The sequence below is a fragment of the Cotesia glomerata genome, linkage group LG2 (assembly GCF_020080835.1).
Source record: "Cotesia glomerata isolate CgM1 linkage group LG2, MPM_Cglom_v2.3, whole genome shotgun sequence".
Taxonomy (NCBI): Eukaryota; Metazoa; Arthropoda; class Insecta; order Hymenoptera; family Braconidae; genus Cotesia; species Cotesia glomerata.
In genome coordinates this window covers 6,919,409-6,942,884 of record NC_058159.1, presented here as the reverse complement: position 1 = coordinate 6,942,884, position 23,476 = coordinate 6,919,409, and the positions used below count along the sequence as shown (strand labels likewise).

The 23,476-nt window shown below is 34.3% G+C and overlaps 2 protein-coding genes across 7 annotated transcripts in view; one reads left to right on the top strand and one right to left on the bottom strand.

The window, feature by feature from the left end:
• Positions 1–21,259, top strand: part of LOC123259571 (obscurin) — a 40,767-nt gene extending 19,508 nt beyond the window's left edge. For 3 of the 6 annotated variants that reach the window (XM_044720150.1, XM_044720151.1, XM_044720148.1), the window contains 15 exons: positions 218–463; positions 540–681; positions 2,253–3,564; positions 4,602–5,181; positions 5,422–5,457; positions 5,628–5,732; positions 6,798–7,931; positions 8,323–8,725; positions 8,791–8,974; positions 10,274–10,574; positions 10,650–11,228; positions 12,748–13,936; positions 14,004–14,305; positions 15,941–19,943; positions 20,895–21,259. In XM_044720150.1, coding sequence (XP_044576085.1) covers positions 218–463; positions 540–681; positions 2,253–3,564; positions 4,602–5,181; positions 5,422–5,457; positions 5,628–5,732; positions 6,798–7,931; positions 8,323–8,725; positions 8,791–8,974; positions 10,274–10,574; positions 10,650–11,228; positions 12,748–13,936; positions 14,004–14,305; positions 15,941–19,943; positions 20,895–21,147 — 10,769 coding nt within the window. In that variant the 3' untranslated portion in view covers positions 21,148–21,259. The remainder of the gene's footprint in view (positions 1–217; positions 464–539; positions 682–2,252; positions 3,565–4,601; positions 5,182–5,421; positions 5,458–5,627; positions 5,733–6,797; positions 7,932–8,322; positions 8,726–8,790; positions 8,975–10,273; positions 10,575–10,649; positions 11,229–12,747; positions 13,937–14,003; positions 14,306–15,940; positions 19,944–20,894) is intronic. The other 3 variants (XM_044720153.1, XM_044720152.1, XM_044720154.1) reach the window with 2 other exon arrangements.
• Positions 21,260–21,664: 405 nt separating this feature from the next.
• Positions 21,665–23,419, bottom strand: LOC123259573 (NEDD8-conjugating enzyme UBE2F-like). Its single transcript, XM_044720158.1, has 5 exons — positions 23,378–23,419; positions 23,111–23,299; positions 22,243–22,404; positions 21,989–22,150; positions 21,665–21,918 (listed from the first exon to the last, which is right to left on the bottom strand). The coding sequence occupies exons 2-5, from the start codon at positions 23,210–23,212 to the stop codon at positions 21,802–21,804; spliced, it is 543 nt and encodes a 180-aa protein (XP_044576093.1). The 5' UTR covers positions 23,213–23,299; positions 23,378–23,419; the 3' UTR covers positions 21,665–21,801.
• Between the last annotated feature and the right edge of the window lie 57 nt (positions 23,420–23,476).

Genomic DNA, 23,476 nt, shown 5'->3' with positions numbered 1-23,476 from the left:
CTAAATACTTCTTTAATTGGCACACTAAAATCCTCATAAATCATCGACCATTCTTGTAAATTACCTATAAAATAATTGTCATATATTTTTAGTTAAAAATCTACAGCTGAATCATCAACAGCTTGTAATATTTTAAGTAGAGATTCTGCAAAAGTATTCTAAAATCTCGCAATATTTTTTTTTTTAAATAAAAATTAATAATTTATTTATTATTTAGCGGGTGAAAGCGCAGCATTCGAGTGTACGTTGGAGTCGAGCAGTGAGTCATGTCGCATGCATTGGCTGAAAGACAACAAGCCGTTGGATGACAAGCTTGCAGACCGGATAAAAATTACATCTACTGAGACATCATTCAAACTTGAAATTACAAATGTTATTGTAAGTGATTCTGGTATTTATACGGCACGAGCTGCCAATGGAGAGGGTAATGCAACCTGTACCGCTCAACTTGTTGTAGAAAATCGTACGTATTATTTAATAATAAATAATAATAATTATGATGAATTTAATTAATTTTTTTTTTATTACTTCAATTATAGTTACGGCAGAAGATCGCAAAGCTAAAGCTGAAGCAAAAGCTCCTGTCTTTTTAGTTCGCTTAAAAGATACTGAGCTTTTAGAAAATACTTATTTGCGTTTTATGGTCAAGGTTAAAGGTGATCCTACTCCAGATGTCAAATTGTAAGTTTTAAATAATAAGCAGGGCCAAAATTTTTGCTGCAATTTTAAAATAAATGGTTCAAATTTTTGATATTACGGCGAAAATATCAATTCTATAAAAAAATTTAAGAAACAAATGTTGTTCAAAATTTAATTTTATGAAGAAAATATTTCTTATGATTCTTCAAAAAAATGTTGGAATCTCTGGTGGAATACTGGTTCAGGAAAAAGTAAAGTTGAACTGTCATGTAAAATTGAAGTTTAAGTAAAGTTGAAGTAAAGCTAAAATGAAGCACGGTAAAGTGCATGAAGTAAAGTTAAAGTAAAGTAAAGTTAAGGTGTTTTAATTGAGAGATTCGCTATTTCCTGTAGCTAAGGTGTTACAATTGAGTAACTCTTAATTGAAGTAAAGCTAAAATAAAGTTGAACTGTCGTGTAAAATTGAAGTACAAGTAAAGTTTAAGTAAAGCTAAAGTGAAGCACGGTAAAGTGCATAAAATTAAAGTAAAGTAAAATAAAGTTAAGGTGTTATAATTGAGAGTTGGCTTTTTCCTGTACGGCTGCCCAATTTTAAAACACAGTAACTGCAAAATTTTTATACCTGCTTTTTTTTTTTTAGTATTGCTGCATTTCTTAAAACTTTTAGACCTTAATTTCAAGTATTTTTTCTTAAAAATATTTATATTTAAGTATTTTCTATTCATAAATCAAATTTTTTATCAATTTGGCGCGCAAACTTTTTTTTAATAAAAGAAATTTTAAAAAATCTTAAAATTGTCAGTTACTGTGTTTTGAAATTGGGCAGCCGTGTAGCTAAGGTGTTATAATTGAGCGATACGCTGTTTCCTGTAGCTAAGATGTTATAATTGAGTAACTCTTAATTAAATAAAGTTAAAGTAAAGCTAAAGTAAAGTAGTGGAAGCGTCCTGGGCCCATAACCTGTTGGAATCTCTAGTGGAATACTGGTTCAGGTGAATGAGTCTGTTATAATAAATCATCAGGTATAGATGCATACATAAAGGCTCCTTGTAACTACTCATACAGGCTATGAGAATGAAGTACAATCACTCTAAGAACATGAGAATAAGCTTACGTCCTGAGCTCAAATCTCCCAGCATGCTCAATTTGGTCAATTCAAAAAATTAGACATCATTTACATTGGTTAATTTTAAATCACCATTTTCATCGCTATTATTATGATTAATAATTATCTAGTACTTTTTGATCAAGCGTCTGAGAATTTTTTAGCAATTTATTTTTTATTATAATTATAGATGTGATTTTATGAGCTTATATAAGCTCAAGTATCAAATTTTCGCTGTAATTCCAAAATTAAGATTCATAATGAAAGTTAGTAAAATTTTTTGATAATTATGAATCTTACTTGTGAAATTATTAATCCTATGAAAAGAAATAAGAGACAATTTTTTTATAAAATTAAATTTTGAACAACTTTTATTTAAAAAAATTTTTATAGGATCAATATTTTAGCCTCAATATCAAAAATTTGAATGATTAATTCCAAATTTTTATTTCGAATAATAATTAATTAATTATATTGAATGAAAAATAAAATTATAAAATAATTTTAGCTTCAAAGACGGTCAACTGATAGAAGCAAATAACGCCCGTATAAAAATCCAAACTGACCAGGATAAATTTAAATCAGACAGTGGATTCTACGAACTGGTGATTCCTGACGTTCAAAAGCAGGACGGAGGAAAGTACACATGTACTGCAACGAACCAATTTGGAGAGGCGTCATGCGAGGCAACAGTCTCGGTCACCGACGAGAAAACTCTGTTCGCGGGTTTGCCAGAGGGAGCATTCGAAGCCGGAACAGAGACGCAATTCCGATGGCTGCGAGACGGCAAGCCGTTCAACCCAGAAGACCGCTTCAAAGTTCTTTTCGAGGACAATGAAGACACATTGGCTTTGGTGTTCCAGCACGTCAAGCCCGAAGACGCAGGACTGTACACGTGCGTAGCTCAAACCTCGACTGGAAACATCAGCTGCAGCGCGGAGCTGACCGTCCAGGGCAACGTCAAGCAGCTGATGAAGGACCCTTGCAAGCCGAAGCTGGGCAGCGAGGCCAGGCAGTCGGAAGTGAGCGCTGGTGGCTCGGCAATGCTTGATCTTCAAGTCAAAGGCTTCCCCAAACCAGACATCAAGTGGAGCAAAGATGGCAAGGAAATAATCGCTGGCGGGCGGATAAAGTATCTGTGGGAAGACGAAGAGTCTCTGTCGCTGGTCATCAAGAATGTCACCGTAGAAGACGCGGGTACTTACACGGTTATCGCTAAAAATAATTTAGGAGAAGACACTACTTACATCGAGCTAATTGTCAAGTCCGCGCCGAAGTTTATAAAAAAACAGACGGATACTTTCGCGTACATAGAGACAGATGGAAAAATGACAGTACAAATTCAAGCTTCGCCGGCTCCAGATGTCAAGTGGTACAAGGATGGCCAGCTGTTAGAGTCGTCTGACCGCATCTCAATGACCCGCGAGGGAGAATTTTACAGTCTGATTATCAAGAACTGTCGCCTGGATGACATCGGGTCCTACTCAGTGGTCGCTAAGAATGAAATCAACCAAACTTCTGAGTTCTGGAACTTTGACGTACGCTGCCCACCGAAGATCAAGAAGAAGTTAGGCGAGCCGAGGGTCATCAATGAAGGAGATACTCTGACTTTGCTGATTGAAGTTGAAACTCCTCCTCAACCTACTGTAGTTTGGCTGAAAGACGACGTTGTTATCAAAGCTGATCATCGGACTGAAATTATCAGTGATGGAGCGACTCAAGGACTGAAAATCACCGGCTCGGTCGCTATTGATGCTGCGACTTACAAAGCTGAGATTTCTAATAAAGATGGAACTACTGTAGATCAAATTGGCGTTGAGGTAATTATTTCTTCTTTGTCAATTATTTTTTTCATTGAAATAACGTGAGAAGACATTTTTTTAGAATAATTTTATTGCAATTAAATTATTCTATACAAAATTTTAATTAAAAAATTTCACATGTGAAAATTAATAAAAACTAGCAACCTTGCAGTCACTATGTGACTGCCGTGATTTGTGAACTATAAATAAATAAAATTTTGCTTTATTAAATAATAACTTTTGTTAAATTGTACTGTACTTTCTTAACTATTGACGTTTTTAAAGATATAAGCTCATCCCGATGTTACACTCATCAAGAGCTTTCATTTGAGTACCCACATGCATTTTGATATATTTTTCATATATACATATATATAATATATATAAATATATGAAAAATTGATGTGGGTACTCAAATGAAAGGTCTTGATGAGTGTAATATCGGGGTGAGCTTATATCTTTAAAAATATCATTAGTTGACAAGATACAATGTCATTTCTTAATTATTGATATTTTTTAAGATATAAACTCATTTCGATGTTACACTCATCGATACCTTTCATTTGAGTATCCACATGGCATTTTTCATATATTTTATATGTATGGTATTTGTGAAATATATAAATATATAAAATATATGAAAAATTGATGTGGGTACTCAAATGAAAGGTTTCGATGGGTGTAATATCGGGATGAGCTTATATCTTTAAAAATGTCAATAGTTCAGAAGATACAAGGTGATTTTATAATTATATATCTAGAGATAGCGCATTTTCGAATGCAGCCTAAATACTTATAATAAATTGACTATCGGTGAGAATGATATGAAACCTTGAAAAGGCACAAATTCGAATCAAGAACTTTGCAATGACACTAAATTTCACTAAAAAAAACCGATTTTGCCAATGACTACCCTGGACACAAATTTTTTCTCATTCTCTTAATGATATAGATTATAAGTGAAAATTTTTAAAAGCATTTTTTAAATGTATTTTATTTGTTAAAAAAATTTTTTAAATTGATAGCTGATAGCTAACCAGTATCATCTTTTTTAGGTTCGATCTCCGCCAAGATTCAAGCAAGAAATGGTGGACGTAGTCGCTCGAGAAGGCGACTCAGAAGTCAACATTTCTGTAGAAGTCGCTGGATTCCCGCGACCGACACTCCAGTGGTTCATCAATGATATCGAGATAACAGAAGAGAAAACCGAGTTTTCAAAATCTCAGGAAGGTGATATACATACCCTGAAGATAACCGATGTTAAAACCGAACACTCGGGCCGCTATACTTGTAAACTCAAGAACCAGTATGGTAAAAATGAAAGCAGCGCAGCTCTGACTGTCTACTGCAAACCCAAGTTGTTGAAAAAATTAGCCGACCAGAAACTTAATGAGGGAACGACTCTGAAATTGCAAGTTCAGGTCGCGGGTACTCCAGCTCCTGATGTCAAGTGGTACAAAGATGGAAAAGAAGTCTCAGCTGACGCGAGGATTATCATCACCCGCGATAGCAAGCGACAAGAAAACTATGATCTGACTGTCAACTTGCTCCAAGGATCCGATGCGGGTACTTACGAAGTTAGAGCGACCAATGAGATGGGATTCGTTTCATCTAAAAGCAGAATCATTGTTCTAAGTAAGATTTTTTTTTTATTTTATTAATAATTAATTATTAGTCTTATTTTTTAATTAGTACTATGCTTACGCTCACGTTAACCAATTGCTTCAGCTACTAAGTAAGTAGAAATTTTTGACTAAAATTTTTTTTAATAACAAAAACTCCCTTTCTATTTTTTTTATCACTAACAGTTTGTTCACCCATGTAATTAATTTTTAATTGTAAATTAATTAATTAAAATTTTATGTTACCTTACAGCTAAAGAAGAAATAGAAGAACTTGAAGGTCCAGAAGGTATTTATTTTAATTAATTATTTTATTAAAAATAATTGTTATTTAAATTTTGAGAAGAAATCGTTTAACGAATTTTTTTTCACTGTGAATTTATAAATTTTTTCGTGATAAATAATTAAGATTTGCCTGTAATTAGCCGCTTAATTTAGTCTTGTTGAAAAAAAATTCAGGTAAAATGGAGAAAATAACTAAAACAAAATTAGTTAACGGAAAAGACGGAGATACGATAACTATTTCCGTAGAATCAACAACCGAGCATGAAGCTATGATGACAGGTAACGTTGACATTACACAATAACAATTAACAAAATTAATTATTAATATTAAATTACTCAATAATATGTTAAATAAGTAATAATTATAAAATTACAAAACAAATTTACACTTAAAGATAAAATACATGCAATAGCTTTTAATAGCCGATTAATATCTTCATCTATGCTTCAATTTCATCTCGAGTAAAATGAAGTAATTAAAAAGTTTAATTCTTTTAATAAGGAGGTCCTTTCGCCATCAATTTTAAATAAAAAATATTAGATTACGCATAAAATTAATTTTTATCTAATAGTTAAAGTCCTTATTTATCTACTAGTAAAGTTTAAGTTAGTCTTTACCGTGAAAATTTTTGGAAAAAAAATTTTTAAAAATGTTAGTATTTTTTCCGAGTCTTACGAGAAAGTCAGACCTTAACAACTTTCTCGAATTATGGTATTAACTACCAATTAGATGGGATAAAAAAAAAACTCAAAATAAGGTTTTTGAAATATTCAGGTTTCATTTTTTGCAATAAAATATATAAGTTGCCGTGGAATATATGAAGAAATTAAAATTATAAAATCACAAAAAATTCTCAAGCAACCTACATTAAAATGAAGTCAAAAAATTTGGCAACGTTGCGTAGCGCGCAAGCTTCAGACCATTCAATAAATTCAAACTAATTTATTTATTTACACTAACTGCAAAAACTTAAACGTGGTTAAAGTTATATTGTGCAAATAAAAATGCAAACAATCGAAGTACAGCGTTGCCAAATCACGGACAGGTTACTAGCAGCTGATTTGAAAGAGTCAAATTAATTTTTGTATTTAATTGTTTTTTTTTTATTTTTAAAATTTCAACGATTAATGCCTCATATACTATTTATTTTTTAATTTTAGGAATTTTTATGGGTTTTTTATTTTAATTTCTCGCATATTGACTACTACAGTTGTTTTGACTCAACTGGAGCGAAAAGACTTCCTTAAGTAATTAAAATATTTCGTGTGAGCTTAATTTTAAGAATAATTATGAGTCTTAGGGGACTCCCAGTAGAACGGGTAGTGATTTTTCAGTCCCCGTAGGTCCAGACGAGTGTCACACCATCAGCAAGATGAAGACTACCAAAGTCGAGTGTCAGGAGTTGAATACCGAGATGCCTCAAATAGAAGAAATACCTTCGTATTGTTTCACGCTGAAGGACAATTCTAATGGAATTGTCGAAGAATTTTCCGAGAAAGAAGAAAAGAATGATAAGAAAAAAATCAAACGCGGAGTGTCCATTGTTTCGGTGTCTGATGATGATTCTTTTAAAGCGCTCTCAAGAGATATCAGTACTGATGACGTAAATTGTCAGTATGAAGTTAAAACAAATGGCGTGCATGAAAATTCAAAGCATGTGGAAGAAAATATAATTGAAGAATATGGAATGAATCATGCTATAAGGTACAAAGAAACAATTATTGAGGAGTGTTACGTCGAAAATGGACACAATGGAGGAATCCAAGATGTTAAAGAAGAAAAATCTCTCAAAGCTGGTAAATTATCAAGACAGTCTTCTAAAATGGAGAGATTTGATTCTGTAGAGGTTGAAGATAAGCAAGAAGTTATTTTACAAAATGGCCGATCGCAAAACGCTGAGCTAGGAGAAAGTAAACTGACCAGACAGAATTCAAAGCTCGAAAGAGTCGAATCTGTTGAGAAGAAAATTGTAATTAAAGATTTAGAAACTCCTCAGACTCCGGAGGTAAAACAAAGCAAATTATCGAAGCAAAATTCTAAAATCCAGCGGCTAGAGTCTTTTGAAGAGAAGAAAGCTGTCGTGAATAATGGAGAGACTCCTCAGACTCCAGAAGTTACGGAAAATAAAGTTGTAAGACGAAGTTCTACCCTCGAAAGACTTGAATCTATTGAAGAGAAAAAAGTCTACGCTAAAGAAACGGAGACTCCAGAGCCTCCAGTAGACAAACTTTCTCAGCAGAATTCTAGAATAAGTCGCGTTAATTCTTTAGAATCAAAATCGGAGAGCGTTTGTCTGTCTAGACAAAGCTCGCAGAGGTCCAATTCAATCGTCAATAGCAATCACGATGATGACGATGATCTAGATGACAAAACTCGAGAGCTTTTTGATCGCATTAAGCGACAAAGAAGCGTTCTCGAAGAAATTTTAGACAAAGAAGCTGATAAAAAAGATAAAATTGAAGCTAACGGTTATGAAGGTGAGAAGTTTTTTTGATACTGATTTGTTTTTTAATAAAAATTTTATTTATAGTAGCTTTTTTTTATTTTTTTTAAATACTTCTGCTTGGTAAAGTAAACTATTTATTTTATATATAATCATCCATTATTGCATACTATCATTTATTTTATTTATATAATTATTTGTTATCCTTTCGTGCTTAATAAAATGCTCGGCTTGCATGTGTACACACCACTTCTACACCTACTCTTCTATCAGGCATTTCTTCTTTCTTCCCAAGGTAAGACTAAGTATGAAAATAATTATTTTATTATTATTTTATTAAATTGAAGCTTTTCAATATATTATAAATATTTTTTTTATATTCTTTTATTCTGACAATTAATACAATTAAAATTGATCAAAAACAGCGGCGCCGTCGATAGTGAGCTCAGACTTTGAAGATTGCACAGTATATGCGACACAGACGGTAACATTCACGGTTCATGGAAAAGGACTGCCCCGTCCTGACGCAAAGTGGTTCAAAGACGGCGAACCTTTGAAGTCTTCGGACAAAGCCAAACCTGGACAAGTCGGGGAGAAGTATTCTCTCAACTTCACTAAAATCACTGAAAACGAAACCGCTTTGTATCAACTGGTGCTTACCAACAAACTAGGTACCGCCAGCGTTGACGCGTGCATTGAAGTAGCTCCGGAAAGTGAGCTCCGCAAGCCCAGGTTCATTGAACCCTTGAAAAACGTCGACGCTGAGAAAAATGGAGCTGGTACTTTCGAGTGTAAACTTACTGCTGATCCTATTCCTGATATCGTCTGGTAATTTATTTTATTTTTTTTTTTTTAAATAAACATAAATATTTTTAATAATTTATGATTTTTAGGTCTCACGAAGGAGAAGAGATTTCTCCAAAAGACAAAAAATATAAAATGGAACGTACGAATAAAAAAGTTGAAGATTCTCTTACAGAGTGTATCTACACTCTCACTGTCAATGATTGTCTTCTTGAAGATGTTGGAAAGTACACGCTGCGCGCTGAAAATAATTGGGGAGATGACAGTTCAAGTGTAAGAATTTTTTTTTTGTATTAAGGGGGTATTCTGGTCTAGAAGCTTGAATTTAAGGTAATTTTTGAAGTGCCATAAAAAAAAGGCAATCACTATTTTTACTATTTATTTTTTATAAGATATTTAAGGTAAAGTACCCAGTACTTGAACACTTATAAAAATAGGACCAGTACTTGAACAGACTTTTTGAAAGGTTGTAATACAAAATCCGTATAATTATTATGAGTAATATGCACATGTTATAATTATTCAATGATGCAGTAATTGATTTCTGTAAGTTTTTTCAATTATAAATTAAAACAATTATATTTTTATTAACTTAAAAGTTGACATGTCGAGAATAGCCGATGGATGCCATTTTTTTCATGAAAAAGGTACTAAACCGTAAACCGAACAATCAGTCAAAAAAACGGTATATCATCATTTTAAGTAAAAAAAATTGTACCTCCCAATGAAATAGTCTTTTCTAAATAATACATATTTTTTGCAAAGATAGAAACTATCATTTTTACATTAAATTTTAACGTTCAACTATACCTCCAAATTTTTAAAGCGGTACTCAGAACTTGAACAGGTTGGGGCCATATAATTTTAACAGCACTACAACCTCTAATAGATTTATAGATTAGTGATCAGCATTGTGATTTGTATTAATTATTACAAATTAAATAAGTTTTATGACTAAAAATTAGTGTAGTGAAAAATTATTGAACAATTTGAATTGAGTTTTTTTTATTTATAATTGAAAATTCATAAAGTTAGTAGCTAATAAAGTGGGGAGTTTCAAAAAAATTGACACGCGACCATACCCACGATTCCAAACCTTCTAGCAATCTGGAAAAAAAAGATTATTAATTTAGAGTAATGCCGCTATCGTACTAACTAAAAAAAAGTTGAATTTAAAAAAAAAATAGTAAATATTGAAATTTGGGAATAAGGATAGTTTATGCGATAGAGAAGCGTATAAAGAAGACTTAAACCAAATTTCAAGTAATTCGGTTCAGTAGAACTTGAGAAATCGTGGGTATCCTTTTAAAAAAGACAATTTCAGGAAAAACACGTTCAAAGCTTTGCGTAAAGTTTCTCGCAGTCTAATTCCAGCCGGACTGTTTTGGATGCTGTGTCAGCAAAACAGCCATTTCTCCGAAAATAATTTGAATTTTCTAAAATCCTCCTAAAGACATATTTTTAAAGGGTTAAGCTTTGAAAATATGAAAAATAAATCAATTTTTTTAAATTTCTAGACCAGAATACCCCATTAAATACAGAAGAATTTTATAATTGAAATTAATTTTTTAGTCGCGTCTGGAGCTTTTGGTACCACCAACAATTCTTGAATTCAAAGAATTGGTCGCAGCGGTGGAAGAATTATGCAAATGGGAAGTAATAATAAAGTCAAACCCTAAAGCTGAGCTAACCTGGGAAAAAGATGGAGTTATTTTAGATGATGAAGTTCGCTTTGCGCAAGAAGATAATTTCCGAGACATGAAGTACTATTTGATATTAAAATGCGTTGAATATGATGACGCGGGTCCTTACAAACTGACGGCAAAAAATTATTTAGGAGAAGATACTGCTGAGTCAACATTAGTTCCTTACAGTAATAAACTTCTTCAATTATTTTAGCACATTAATTATTTAATTAATTAATTTAAGTTTATTATTTATTTAACAGCTGAGCCACCAGAATTCATACTAGAAATAACAAACGGCTCAGTACGTCACGACGCGCCAATAGAGTTCAAAATTGAAGCTAAAGGAATCGCAAGACCAAAGATCCAATGGCAGCTGAACGGCGACGAGATAATTGCTGACGAACGTCATATCATAACGACTAAAATTGACGGGCATGTGTACAGCACACTCAGGATCGAGAACTTCCAGGAGGTGGACGAGGGAGAGCTAACATGTGTAGCAGAGAATCGCGCTGGAAAAGCCAAGTCTCATGGTACTGTGACGATGATTCGTATACCACCCACGTTTGCTGAACTGCTTCCACGATCATTGCAAGTTGAGGAAGGAGCTCCGTTGGTACTCAATGTTGACGTCGACGGCAGTCCCTTCCCGAAGGTCACCTGGTTCACGGATGGCGAAGTTATTGAATCCGACGATCATATTAAAATTGAAACCCAGCCTAATGGGTCCACTAGACTTACTATAGAAAAATGCAAGCCAACTGATAGTGGTGCTTATAAAATTTTTGCTAAAAATAAAATTGGGGAAAGTACTTCTCAGTGTGCGGCTGCTGTTAAACGTAAGTGTATTAATTATAATATAATTAATAATAATCATAATAATAATAAAAAATAATAATAATTTTTTTTAATATATGACTCGAAGATCGGTATTTTTAATTAATAAAGATAGATAGTTGCTATTTTTAAGCCTGTTACCTGATCCAATTCTTGAAGAATGTTCATTTTTTTATTATTATTCTTTCACCATAATATTTTTCACATTTTCTAACATAAATTGTCGAAATAAAATTTTAATTGTTGTATTTTCACCTAAGAATTTTCTGATGGTATGAGACCTCATACTGAAAAATATTATGGTGAAAGAATAATAATAAAAAATTGAATATTTTTCAAGAATTGGATCGAGTAACAAGCTTAAAAATAACAACTATCGATCTTTATTAAATAATAAAAACAATATAAAATTTTATTTTATTTTATCATTTAGATTATAAAACTCTATTTAAAATAAGTAATCACATGCCTAGATTCATTTAAAATTATCAGTCTGTGGAAAACCGCGAAAATCCGCGAATTAGAAAAAAAATTGAAATTAATGATTTCTTTAAAATTTTCATACATATTAAATCTAATAGAATTATTTAGAAATAATCTTACATGAATTTTTATCAAAATAATAATGATAATAATAATTTTTTAGATCTTCAGGTAATTGGCTCTCGAGTCTAATACAAACAATTTTTCAATTTTTATTTTTCGTAATATTTTAGCCTGTGTTTCCTTCCAGGCTTATACATTTTTCAGTCAAATTTATTTTTAATGACAGATTTAAATACGAATTGTGGCAAAATTGTATATGCCTAGAGGGAAACACAGGCTAAAATATTACGAAAAATAAAAATTGAAAAATTGTTTGTATTAGACTGGAGAGCCTGTAACGTTCTGGATTTTCCAGCGAATGTTTTATAATTTACCAGGCGGGTGTCTTTAGGACTCTATAGAGTAGGAATCTATAGATTCCAGGCGCACCCTACTCTTAGATACTCTATAAATTCTTAAAATCATTACTAGGGTATTATATTTAAAATAATACACACGAATATATAAAATAACAGTATATTATTTAATTAATTATATAATTTGAGCCAGGTGGCATCGGACATACGTCCGGAGCCCCAAGATGATTGTCGCCTGATTGCTCAGGGCAGATTGAGCTGGATTTGCATCCAGTACAATGAAATATAAAATAATCATAATTTGCAACGTCGCATATCAGGTTATCCTAGAGAACATCATCGAGGCCCGAGTCTCATGCATCGTCATGAGTTTAAACTTCGGACCGCGACACTGTTCGCAGGATTTCTTTATCTACTCCAGTCATTCCGTTCTTCCAACGGAATAATCGAAGTCTTGTTTATTATAAAATCTAAAACTTTTAAATTGTTAATTTTTAAATTTGAAATTCGCCGGAACGTTAAAAGCCAATTACCTGAAAATCTAAAAAAGTATTAAAAACCAGTCTTTAGGAAGAAAAAGTATCAATAATAATAAAAATTTAATTAAAATTAATTACAGCCACACCACGTAAGCCTTCATTCTCAAAATCACTTGAAGATACAACAGTAACAGTAGGACAACCATTAAAACTTGAAGCCCAAGTAGTAGCATTCCCCAGCCCTGAAGTCCAATGGTTCAAAGACGGTCTTCCCGTCCGTCAAAGCCCAGACATTGAATTTATCAACGAGCCAAACGGTCTGATGGGCATCTCAATCGAGAAAGTAAAACCTGAACACGCGGGTACTTACTCTCTGGTCGTTAAAAACAAATTAGGCGAGGTAACAGGCAAAGCAGTGGTGACAGTCGAAGCCAAAGAAAAGAAACCCGAGTTCTTGTCGACCTTGCAACCTATGACTGTAGTCGAAGGATTCCCAGCGAAGATGGAGGTAAAGATTCTCGGCAAACCTCCACCATTGGTCGCTTGGACTTACAATGGCGTTGAAATAGTTCCCGATGGCACGCACATAAAAATAGTTTCGCAGCCCGACGGTACTCAGGCTCTTTTGATCGACAAGGTAACCGTCGATGACGCTGGAGAGTACGGAGTCGCAGCGCTGAACACTGTAGGCGAAGAAGAGTGTAAGGGAATCCTGAACGTCAGCAGCAAGTCGAAGACTGACGCTCCTGAGGAGAGACCCAGCTTCGTGGGACCGCTCAGAGACTCCAGCATTGAAGAAGGCGAACCTTTAGCATTCAGTGCCTCTTTCGCTGGTAACCCGATGCCCGACGTCTTCTGGACCAAAGACGGCGAGCCTGTCGAGCCCTCGGAGCGCATCATGATGACTTGCGACGGTAAAAAGGTCGGAGTGACAATTAACCCGACTACTGCCAAAGATGCTGGGGTTTATCGCTGCCGTTTGGTGAATCCTTCTGGTGAAGACACGTCCAGCGCCATCGCTACCATTCGCAAGATATTCCAGCGGCCCAACTTCACTCAGAAGTTCACCGACTTGCAGCAAGTGCCCGGCAATGACGCGAAATTTGCGGCCAGGATCACCGGAATACCCAGACCTGATATATCCTGGTACTTTAATGACAAGCCTCTTCCTAAAGACTCTGATAAATACGTAATAAAACGCGATGGAGACGCGTGCTCGTTGTTCATCAAGGATTGCAGTCCTTCAGACGCTGGAAAATATAAATGTCGCGCTGTTAATAAAGATGGTGATGCTGCTTGTGAAGCTGCTCTGACTGTTGCTGATAGAATGTAAGTTATTTAAATTATTAAAATTATTTATTGATTTATTTAATTATTTGTTTATTTATCTATTTAGAGACAAGCAACAAAAAGTAGAACCTCCATCATTCTTAAAGAGAATTGGCGACTGTGAAGTCTACAAGGGAATGACTGCCAAGTTTACAGCATGCGCTACAGGAATACCTGACCCTAGTTTCGAGTGGTACCGCAATGACGAAAGATTGTGGCCCACTGATCGTATAAGGATGGATGAAGAAGGTAGCGGGCTTCTGCGGTTAACTATTTACAATGTCGATGAACATGATGTAGGAAAATACAGTCTTAGAATTATTAATCCTCATGGTGAAGATACTTGTCATGCTGAAATGCGTTATGACAGTAAGTTATTTTATAAAATATAATTAGTAATAAATTACGATACTGAAATTGATAGACATTTGATAATTTTTAGAATTTTTCAATAAATAAATTATGATAAGAAAAATTTATTTAAAAAATTTCATAATTAGAAGCTTTAAAAAATTAAAAAAAAATGAGTAATCTTGCAGTCACTATGTAACTGCCGTGACTTGTGAACTATAAATAAATAAAATTTTGCTTTATTAAATAATGACTTTTGTTCAATTGCACTGTACTTTTTTAACTATTGACGTTTTTAACCCTTCAGCACTCTCGCTATGAGATTTTCTCTCACGCTCATCAATAACTCAGATTTTCTTTCAAATTTCAAATGGAATGACTATGTGATTTTTTCTATCTGCCAAAAATTAATATTATTTCAGATTGCAATATTATTATTTTAATTGTTCTATACTATAAAAAAATAAAATAAATTTTATTAACTCTGTGAGATATTTTCTCATCGCAATAGTAAAGTAGGGGGGTCAGAATTTAAAAAATCCGGTCTGATCGGTACAGTTCGGAGGTTCCCGTAAGAGTGCATTTGTGTTTGGATGTATTATTATTAAATATTATTTTTAAATAAGTCAATTTTTTTTTGTTTTAAGAAATTTATTTTATTTAAGATTTTTTAAATTAAAGGGACTATAAGCATGCGTGTGCTTCCACATAAGGCGTGAGAGTTTTCTCATCGCGCGAGTAATGATAGTAAATCGTTTTGCGAGAGTGCTGAAGGGTTAAAAAGCTCATCCCGACGTTACACTCATCAAGAGCTTTCATTTAAGTACCCACATGTATTTTGATATATTTTTTATATATACATAAATTTATGAAAAATTGATGTGGGTACTCAAATGAAAGGCCTCGATGAATGTAATGTCAGGGTGAGCTTATATTTTTACTTTTGTCAATAGTATACAAGATACAAGGTCATTTTTTAATTATTGATATTTTTAAAGATGTCAACTCATTCTAATGTTATACTCATCAAGAGCATTCATTTGAGTACCCACATGCATTTTGATATATTTTTTATATATACATATATATATAATATATATAAATATATGAAAAATTGATGTGGGTACTCAAATGAAAGGTCTCAATGTATGTAATATCAGGATGAGCTTATTATATCTTTAAAAATGTCAATAGTTCACAAGATACAAGGTCATTTTTTAATTATGTATCTAGAGATAGAGCATTTTCGAATGCAGTCTAAATATTTATCATAATTATCCTGACGACAAAATTTTTCTTATTTTTTTAATAATATAAAATAAAAGACCCCATTAGTGGCACCTTTAACCCCGATTATTGGCACTTTTTCTTTCAATGAAAAAATGTTCTACTTGGAATAAAAATTAAAAATTTTTTTGATCTAAAGGTTTTAAAGATTAGAAATAATATATTCATTATTGAAATTAATTTCATTAATTTAATAAGTACCAAAATCAAAAAAAGTATCAGTAATGGGGTCTTCGCCACTAATGGGGTCTTTTACCCTAAATAATTTTCTAGACTTAGTTTATTTTCCAAGAAAAATAAAAAAAATTGTCAAATGTCTGCTATTTTCACTGTAATAAAAAATGATAATTAAAATACTTTTTCCAGCCTTGGAGCCCCGTACAAAGAAGCCTTTAGCCGATCAATATTCAGAATTCGACAAGTACCGCAAATCAGGTATCCCCTTGCCTCTAGCAGACCGTCCAATAATCAGCCGAATGATGGACCGACACCTGACGCTCTCTTGGAAGCCGTCAATCCCGATCGGTCCTCGAGTCCCAGTGACATACCTAGTAGAAATGTGTGAGCTTCCAGACGGCGATTGGTTCACAGCGCGTTCAGGAATCCGAAGCTGTGTCTGCGACATTAGAAATCTAGAACCGTTCCGGGACTACAAATTCCGCATCCGAGTGGAGAATAAATATGGAATCAGCGACCCTTCACCGTTCGCTCAAACATACAGGTCTAAACTACTTCCAGACCCGCCTAAGTTCCACCCGTACCTGCCTCCAGGGATCGACTTCCGTCCCGAGACATCTCCATACTTCCCCAAGGACTTTGACATCGAGCGTCCGCCTCACGACGGGTACGCGCAGATTCCAAAGTTCCTGCGACAAGAGCACGACACCCAGTACGGCGTAAAGAACCACAACTGCAACCTCTTCTGGTTTGTCTACGGCTACCCGAAGCCCAAGATGACCTACTACTTCAACAACGAGTTGATTGAGTCTGGAGGTCGTTACGACCAGAGCTACACCCGCAATGGACAAGCGACACTGTTCATCAACAAGATGCTGGAGCGCGACGTCGGGATGTACGAAGCCGTGGCGACCAATGAGCACGGAGAAGCGCGACAACGCGTCAGACTGGAGATAGCCGAGTACCCGGCGTTCATCCAGCGCCCTGAAGAGTCCTACATAATGCTGAGACGCAACGGACACATCCAAGCCCGCGTGACCGGCGTTCCGTTCCCGGAACTCAAGTGGTACAAGGACTGGAAGCCCCTGGCGCCAACAGCTCGTATCAAGATCGACTACTTCGAGCCCGACACTTCCGTCCTCACGATAAACGACGCGATAATAAAGGACGAGGGTCTCTACTCCATCAGCGCCAGGAACGTCGCTGGCTCCGTCTCCTGCTCGGTGATGATCCACATTGAGGAGAACGAACACGAGTACGGCTACCGCACCTACACTCGCAACTCCGATGTTAGAGCCAAGAACAAACCCTTCGACGAGTTCTACGACCTCGGCGATGAACTGGGCCGTGGAACTCAAGGAGTCACCTATCACGCGGTAGAGAGATCCACTGGACGCAACTACGCGGCTAAGTTGATGCACGGCAGAGGCGAGTTGAAGCCCATCATGCTCGGCGAAATGTACGCGATGAACCACCTGAACCACCGGAGACTCATCCGGCTCCACGACGCCTACGAAACCGACGGCTCCTTCAATCTCGTGATGGAACTCGGCGCCGGAGGGGAATTAGTAGACACTTTAACTCGCAATCCTTTCTACAGCGAGTACGAAATCTCTCACTACATCAGACAAATTCTAGAAGGGCTGGAGTACATGCACAACGAGAGCTGGGCTCACTTGAGTCTCACCCTCGGTGATTTGCTGATTTCTCACCCGGGAGGTGACAATATAAAAATATCAGACTTTGGTCTCGCAAGAAGAATTTCTTACAACCGGTTGATGACACTCGTCTACGGAATGCCGGAGTATGTCGCTCCGGAGGTTGTTAACAACGAAGGAGTCACTTATGCAGCGGACATGTGGTCTCTAGGTATCATCACTCACATCCTCTTGTCCGGAATTTCTCCGTTCCGCGGTGCTAATGACAGAGAAACGCTGACTAAAATTAAAAACGGAGTTTGGGACTTTGACGAGCGATGGTGGCAACATATTTCTATAGAAGCTCGGGACTTTATTCGCAAGCTTCTAGTTTATCAAGTTGACGAGCGTATGGACGTAACTGCGGCTCTGCGCCACCCTTGGTTGAATATGACCGACAGGATTCCCGCTGAGCCCTACAAAATTCCCTCGGAGAATCTCAAGAATTACTACACCTTGTACAGAGACTGGTACAGCAACGCTTCTTGTCGTACGTGGTACCGCAGACGGAAACTGAGCAGTGCCTTCGAGCATCCCTCAAGGATGGTTTACCCACCAGGTCACCGGTACACTCCTGAGCCCGAGGAGAGACCTGCTACTCCCAAGCGCGAGAAACGCGAACCACAGACCTGGGAAAACAAAATTCCTTCTCGCGTGCCAATTGACACTGAGATAGGTCTGATTAAAAATGAGAGCCACTATCAAAATGGTCCTGATACATATCTCCTGCAGTTGCGTGATACAGATTTTCCTGTACGGCTCAGGGAGTACATGAAGGTCGCTCATAACCGCGGCTCAGCCTTTGCAAGAGTATTTGATGATGATGGATACGATTGGAGAACTCCGATAATTCGCGAGCGCAGAAAATTCACCGATGTGATGGACGAGGAAATTGATGACGAGCGCAAAGCGAGGATTAATAACTACGGTGCTGCTGATTGCTATACCATGAGACGCCTGAAGCACGAACTAGGAACCAGGCTGGATTCTTACGCCGAAGCAGAAGCGATGATGGAGACTAAAAAAGGGGGACACTTGCCGTTTTTCCGCGAAAAGCCGCAAATTCTGAAGATTCAATGTGGAAAATGCGCTCAGCTGACTTGTCTAGCGGTGGGAAACCCCAAGCCCGCGGTTCAGTGGTTCAAGAATGACCTGGTGATCCAGGAAGGCAAGCGCATTGCTATAATTGAAGACACTGACGGCAGATCAATCTTGAGTTTCAGCCCCGCGAGGGAGCAAGACATCGGAATTTACAAAGTTGTCGCGAGGAATAATGTCGGGCAGACTGTTGCAAGAACTCGCATTGTTCTTGCAACTGAACCAAGCATACCTCAAGCTCCTGAAGTTTGCAATGTGTCTGACACGGAGGTTCTGCTGCGCTGGCAGCCCCCGAAGTACGACGGAAACTCGGAAGTTCTTTGTTACAATTTACAATACAAAGCTGGAGATTCTGTCGACTGGATTGATGTTGCCAGTAATATTGACCATGAGTTTTACTTGGTGAAGGACTTGCAGCCAAACACTAGCTACCACTTCCGTCTGGCCGCGAGAAATCGCATCGGGTGGAGCGAGCACGGCTTCGAGACAAATCTGGTCCAAACCAAGCCTGAGGGAGCGCAGAAAGTTCCGATAAGCCGCGCGATGAAGCACCTACAGTACTTGACTGAGTCAGGCCATGAAATAATCACTGACGAGGACAAGCCCAAGATAAACTACGACGTGGAAGATGAACCAATTGAGTGGACAATTGACGCCCAATTTACTGGCCGCTACACCTTTATTTCAGAAGTTTTCCGTGGCCAGTTTTCAATAGTCGTTAAAGGAGCTGAGAAAGAAACTGACAAGATGGTGGTTGCTAAAATTTTAGACGCTAGTCCGGAGAGGAAAGAACTAGTCGGTGAGGAGTTCCAGGTCCTGAGATCGCTTAGACACGAGAGAATAGCTCTGCTAGACGCGGCTTACTGGGCAGCTGGCTCTCCGGTCGCAGTTTTTATCATGGAAAAATTACAGGGTTCAGATGTGTTGACTTATTTGGCCAGCAGGCCTGAATATTCGGAAAATTGTGTAGCTACGATTATCACTGAAGTCCTGGACGCTTTGCAATACTTACACTGGCGCGGATTCGCGCATCTGGACATACAGCCTGACAATGTTGTCATGGCCTCTCTCAGGTCCGCGCATATTAAATTAGTCGACTTTGGCTCTGCGCACAAAGTTTCTAAACTTGGCACTGAGGTACCTCAAAATTTGGGACACCTGGAGTACAGGGCTCCTGAAGTACTCAATGAAGAGCTGACTTATCCCCAGGCAGACATCTGGGGTGTCGCTATTCTTACCTACGTTCTTCTTTCTGGAAGATCTCCATTCAAAGGCAATGATGATCATGAAACCATACAGAATATTTCATTTGTTAGGTACAGGTTTGAATATTTGTTCAAAGAAATTAGTCAAGAAGCCACGAGGTTCCTTATGTTGCTGTTCAAGAGAACACCTAGGTAATGATTTTTTTATGTATTCTTTTTTTTGTTTAGATTGTAAGGTTAAATTTTAAATTTATAAATTGAGAAATTTTCTTAATTTTTATAATTAATTAATTTTGATAAAAAAAAATTATTTTTTGAAATTTCCACTAATAATTTATTTCATAATTTAAATATTTAATAATTTAATTGTTAAAAAATTTTAAAAAATTGACAGATCTTTGCTAATTTCAATATCATCAATTTTGTATATGATGAAATATATATTATTAAGAGAATAAGAAAAATTTTGTCTTCAGGATAGCCATATTTAGGCTGCATTCGGATATGCTCTATCTCTAGATACATAAATAAGAAATGACCTTGTATCTTGTGTACTATTGACATTTTTAAAGATAAAAGCTCACTCCGACATTACACTCATCGAGACCTTTCATTTGAGTACCCACATCAGTTTTTCATATATTTATATATATTATATATATGTATATATAAAAAATATATCAAAATGCATGTGGGTACTCAAATAAAAGCTCTTGATGAATATAACATCAGAATGAGCTTACATCTTTAAGAATATCAATAATTAAGAAATGACCTTGTATCTTGTAAACTATTGACATTTTTAAAGATATAAGCTCATCCCGACATTAGACTCATCGAAACCTTTGATTTAAGTACCCACATCAATTTTTCATATATTTACATATATTATATATATGTATATATGAAAAATATATTAAAATGCATGTGGGTACTCTAATGAAAGCTCTTGATGAGTGTAACATCGAGATGAGCTTATATCTGTAAAAACGTCAATAGTTAAGAAATTACAGTGCATTTTAACAAAATTCATTATTTAATAAAGCAAAATTTTATTTATTTACAGCTCACAAGTCACGACAGTCACATAGTGACTGCAAGGTTACTAATTTATAATTAATAAAAATATTTTTATTTATTTAGCAAAAGACCTACGGCCGAAGAATGTCATGAACACAGATGGTTACTACCCACGGAATTTATGATCAGAAAACGGGAACGTGCAATATTCCCAGGTAGCAGATTGAAAACTTACAACGAAGAGTACCATGAAGAAAAAGCTAAGGTTGCTACGAAAAGTGAAAACCTGATGATGGCTTTTGGCAACATTCGCCAGTTGAACAGATCATACAGCACAGAAGACGAGTTAATCACATCTATTGATAATATTCAATAATTTATGTGATTTTTATAACATTAACGTTATTTATTTTATTATTACTATTATTGATTAATTATATATATTTATATAATACATTATTTTACTTAAATATCATGAAATTTAAAAAAGTCATTTGACGGACACGAGTCTGTTAAATTTGTTATTTTTAGTTGACTTTATTTTTTTTTTGTTAATACTTTAATTTATCAAGTATTATAAATTTGAAAAATTATTATCATAATTATAAATACTATTATTATTATTGGCCGTTTCGTAGTTAGATATTAATAAATAAGAAAAAAAATTGTTAATTTGCAATTAAATAAATTAAAAAAAAAACTTACTCATTTTATTCATCAAAATTTTTATTAAATATTCTTGAAATATATTCACAAAAATGTTTTTCTTTTTTTGTAAAATTAAATATTTAGAAAAAGAAATAAAAAAAAATAAAATTATGTAAAAAAAAATTATTTTCGAAGACTAGCAAAAAAAAAACACTGTTTCAAAAGTCTAGTTTCATTTTTAAATTGGAAAAATAAAATTAATTTAGTTTAAATATTACGAAGACGATATTCTATTCGCGATTAAAAAATGTACAAGAGTAAAAGATTATTTAATATTACATACAGTATTACTTATCATACTTAGATAGAAAAGTTATTCGAATCATCTCTTGGCATACTGAATGACGTACTCATGAGCTTTGTTGCGAAACGATTCTTTATCATTTAAAAATAAATCTGCAGCATCTTTATTTAGTGGATCATCAAAGTTCAGGAGGTCCTAAATTAAATTATTCAATAAAAAATCAATTTAAAAAAGATAATTATAAAAAAATAATTCAAGTACTTACAGTAAATAACGAATTCAAGCCCCACACAACATCTTTGAGTTTTCTGGTTGGCGCCCAACCCATACCATCAATGCTACTTTGTCTTAAAATTGACAAACAAACTTCTCCATCAAGATTTATATTTGGATGCCAGAGTTTTGTTAAACATTTAACTAATGGCGGCTGTAATTAAATTAAAAATACTATTATTTAGATATTAAATTTATAATTTGATCATTTACATTAATTATAAATTAAAAAAAAAAAAAAAATACCGTCATGTTATATTCTTCGGGTATATGAACTTGGAAATAAAATTTACCACCCATCCAGTATCCTTCATCAGGTACGATCGTTATAATAAATTCATGGAGGCGATTAGGATCATTAAATGTCACTTGACAAGTATTCGGTAAAGTTTGCTCCATTTCTTGGACCTTAAAAAAAAAAATTAAAATTAAATTAGCACATATTTGATGATTTAAATCATTTTTGTAACAATTAAATTATAGTAAAAAAAAATTGACATATAGAAATTAAAAAAAAAAAAAATAATGCAATTTAAAAAAATTAATTTTTTGGAACAAATTTATGACATTAAAATTAGCAGTCACTTGACAATTTTTTAATGTTTTTTAACAAATAAATTTGTTCCAAAAAATTATTTTTAAAAAATTGCATTTTTATATTTTAAAAATTTCTGCATATCAATTTTTTCTTCTAATTTTTTTTTGCTTTAATTTATTTGTTAAAAAAATTTTTTAAATTAATAAATGTCTGCTAAATTAATTTCCATAACAAATTTGCTTGTTGGATAAAATTAAAAAATTCTTAAGTGAATGCTAACTTTAACATCATAAAAAAAAAAGAAAAAAAATTAATTATGATTGTTGACTATGACTTCAAAATTAGCCAACACTTGACCATTTTTAATTTTTTTTTTTTTTAACAAACAAATTTGTACAGAAAAATTATTTTTAAAAAATTGGATTGTTCATTTTTTTTCATTTCTACAAGTCAATTTTTGTTCTCATTTTTTTTTTTTTTTTGTTAAAAAAATTATTAAATATCTGCGAAATTAATTTTTATTTTTTAACTTAACAACCACACAAACAATTGCAATGAATAAAAACACAAACTTACCTCTTTTACTAACAATTTATCCCGGACAGAAATGCGTTTATTAAAATCTATCGACTTTGACACTTCTCCATCTTTTTTTAATTTTCCTTTTAATGTTATCATTTTTTTTTTTTATATATATTATTTTATTTCTATAAAATTTAATTGTTATTTTTCCAATATCAGCTCACTAACCTCTCTTGGAAATTACTGAAACAAGTTTAAGTTAGTTCTAGATAAACATTTGGAGTACATACACTAAATATATATTTAAATCTAAAGATATACCTTTAAAAAATTATTTTAATTATTCTACAAATGTAATTATTTGTATTTATACAGTACTTTTCCTCAAAAAAGTTATTTTTTCCGTTAAAAATAATAATA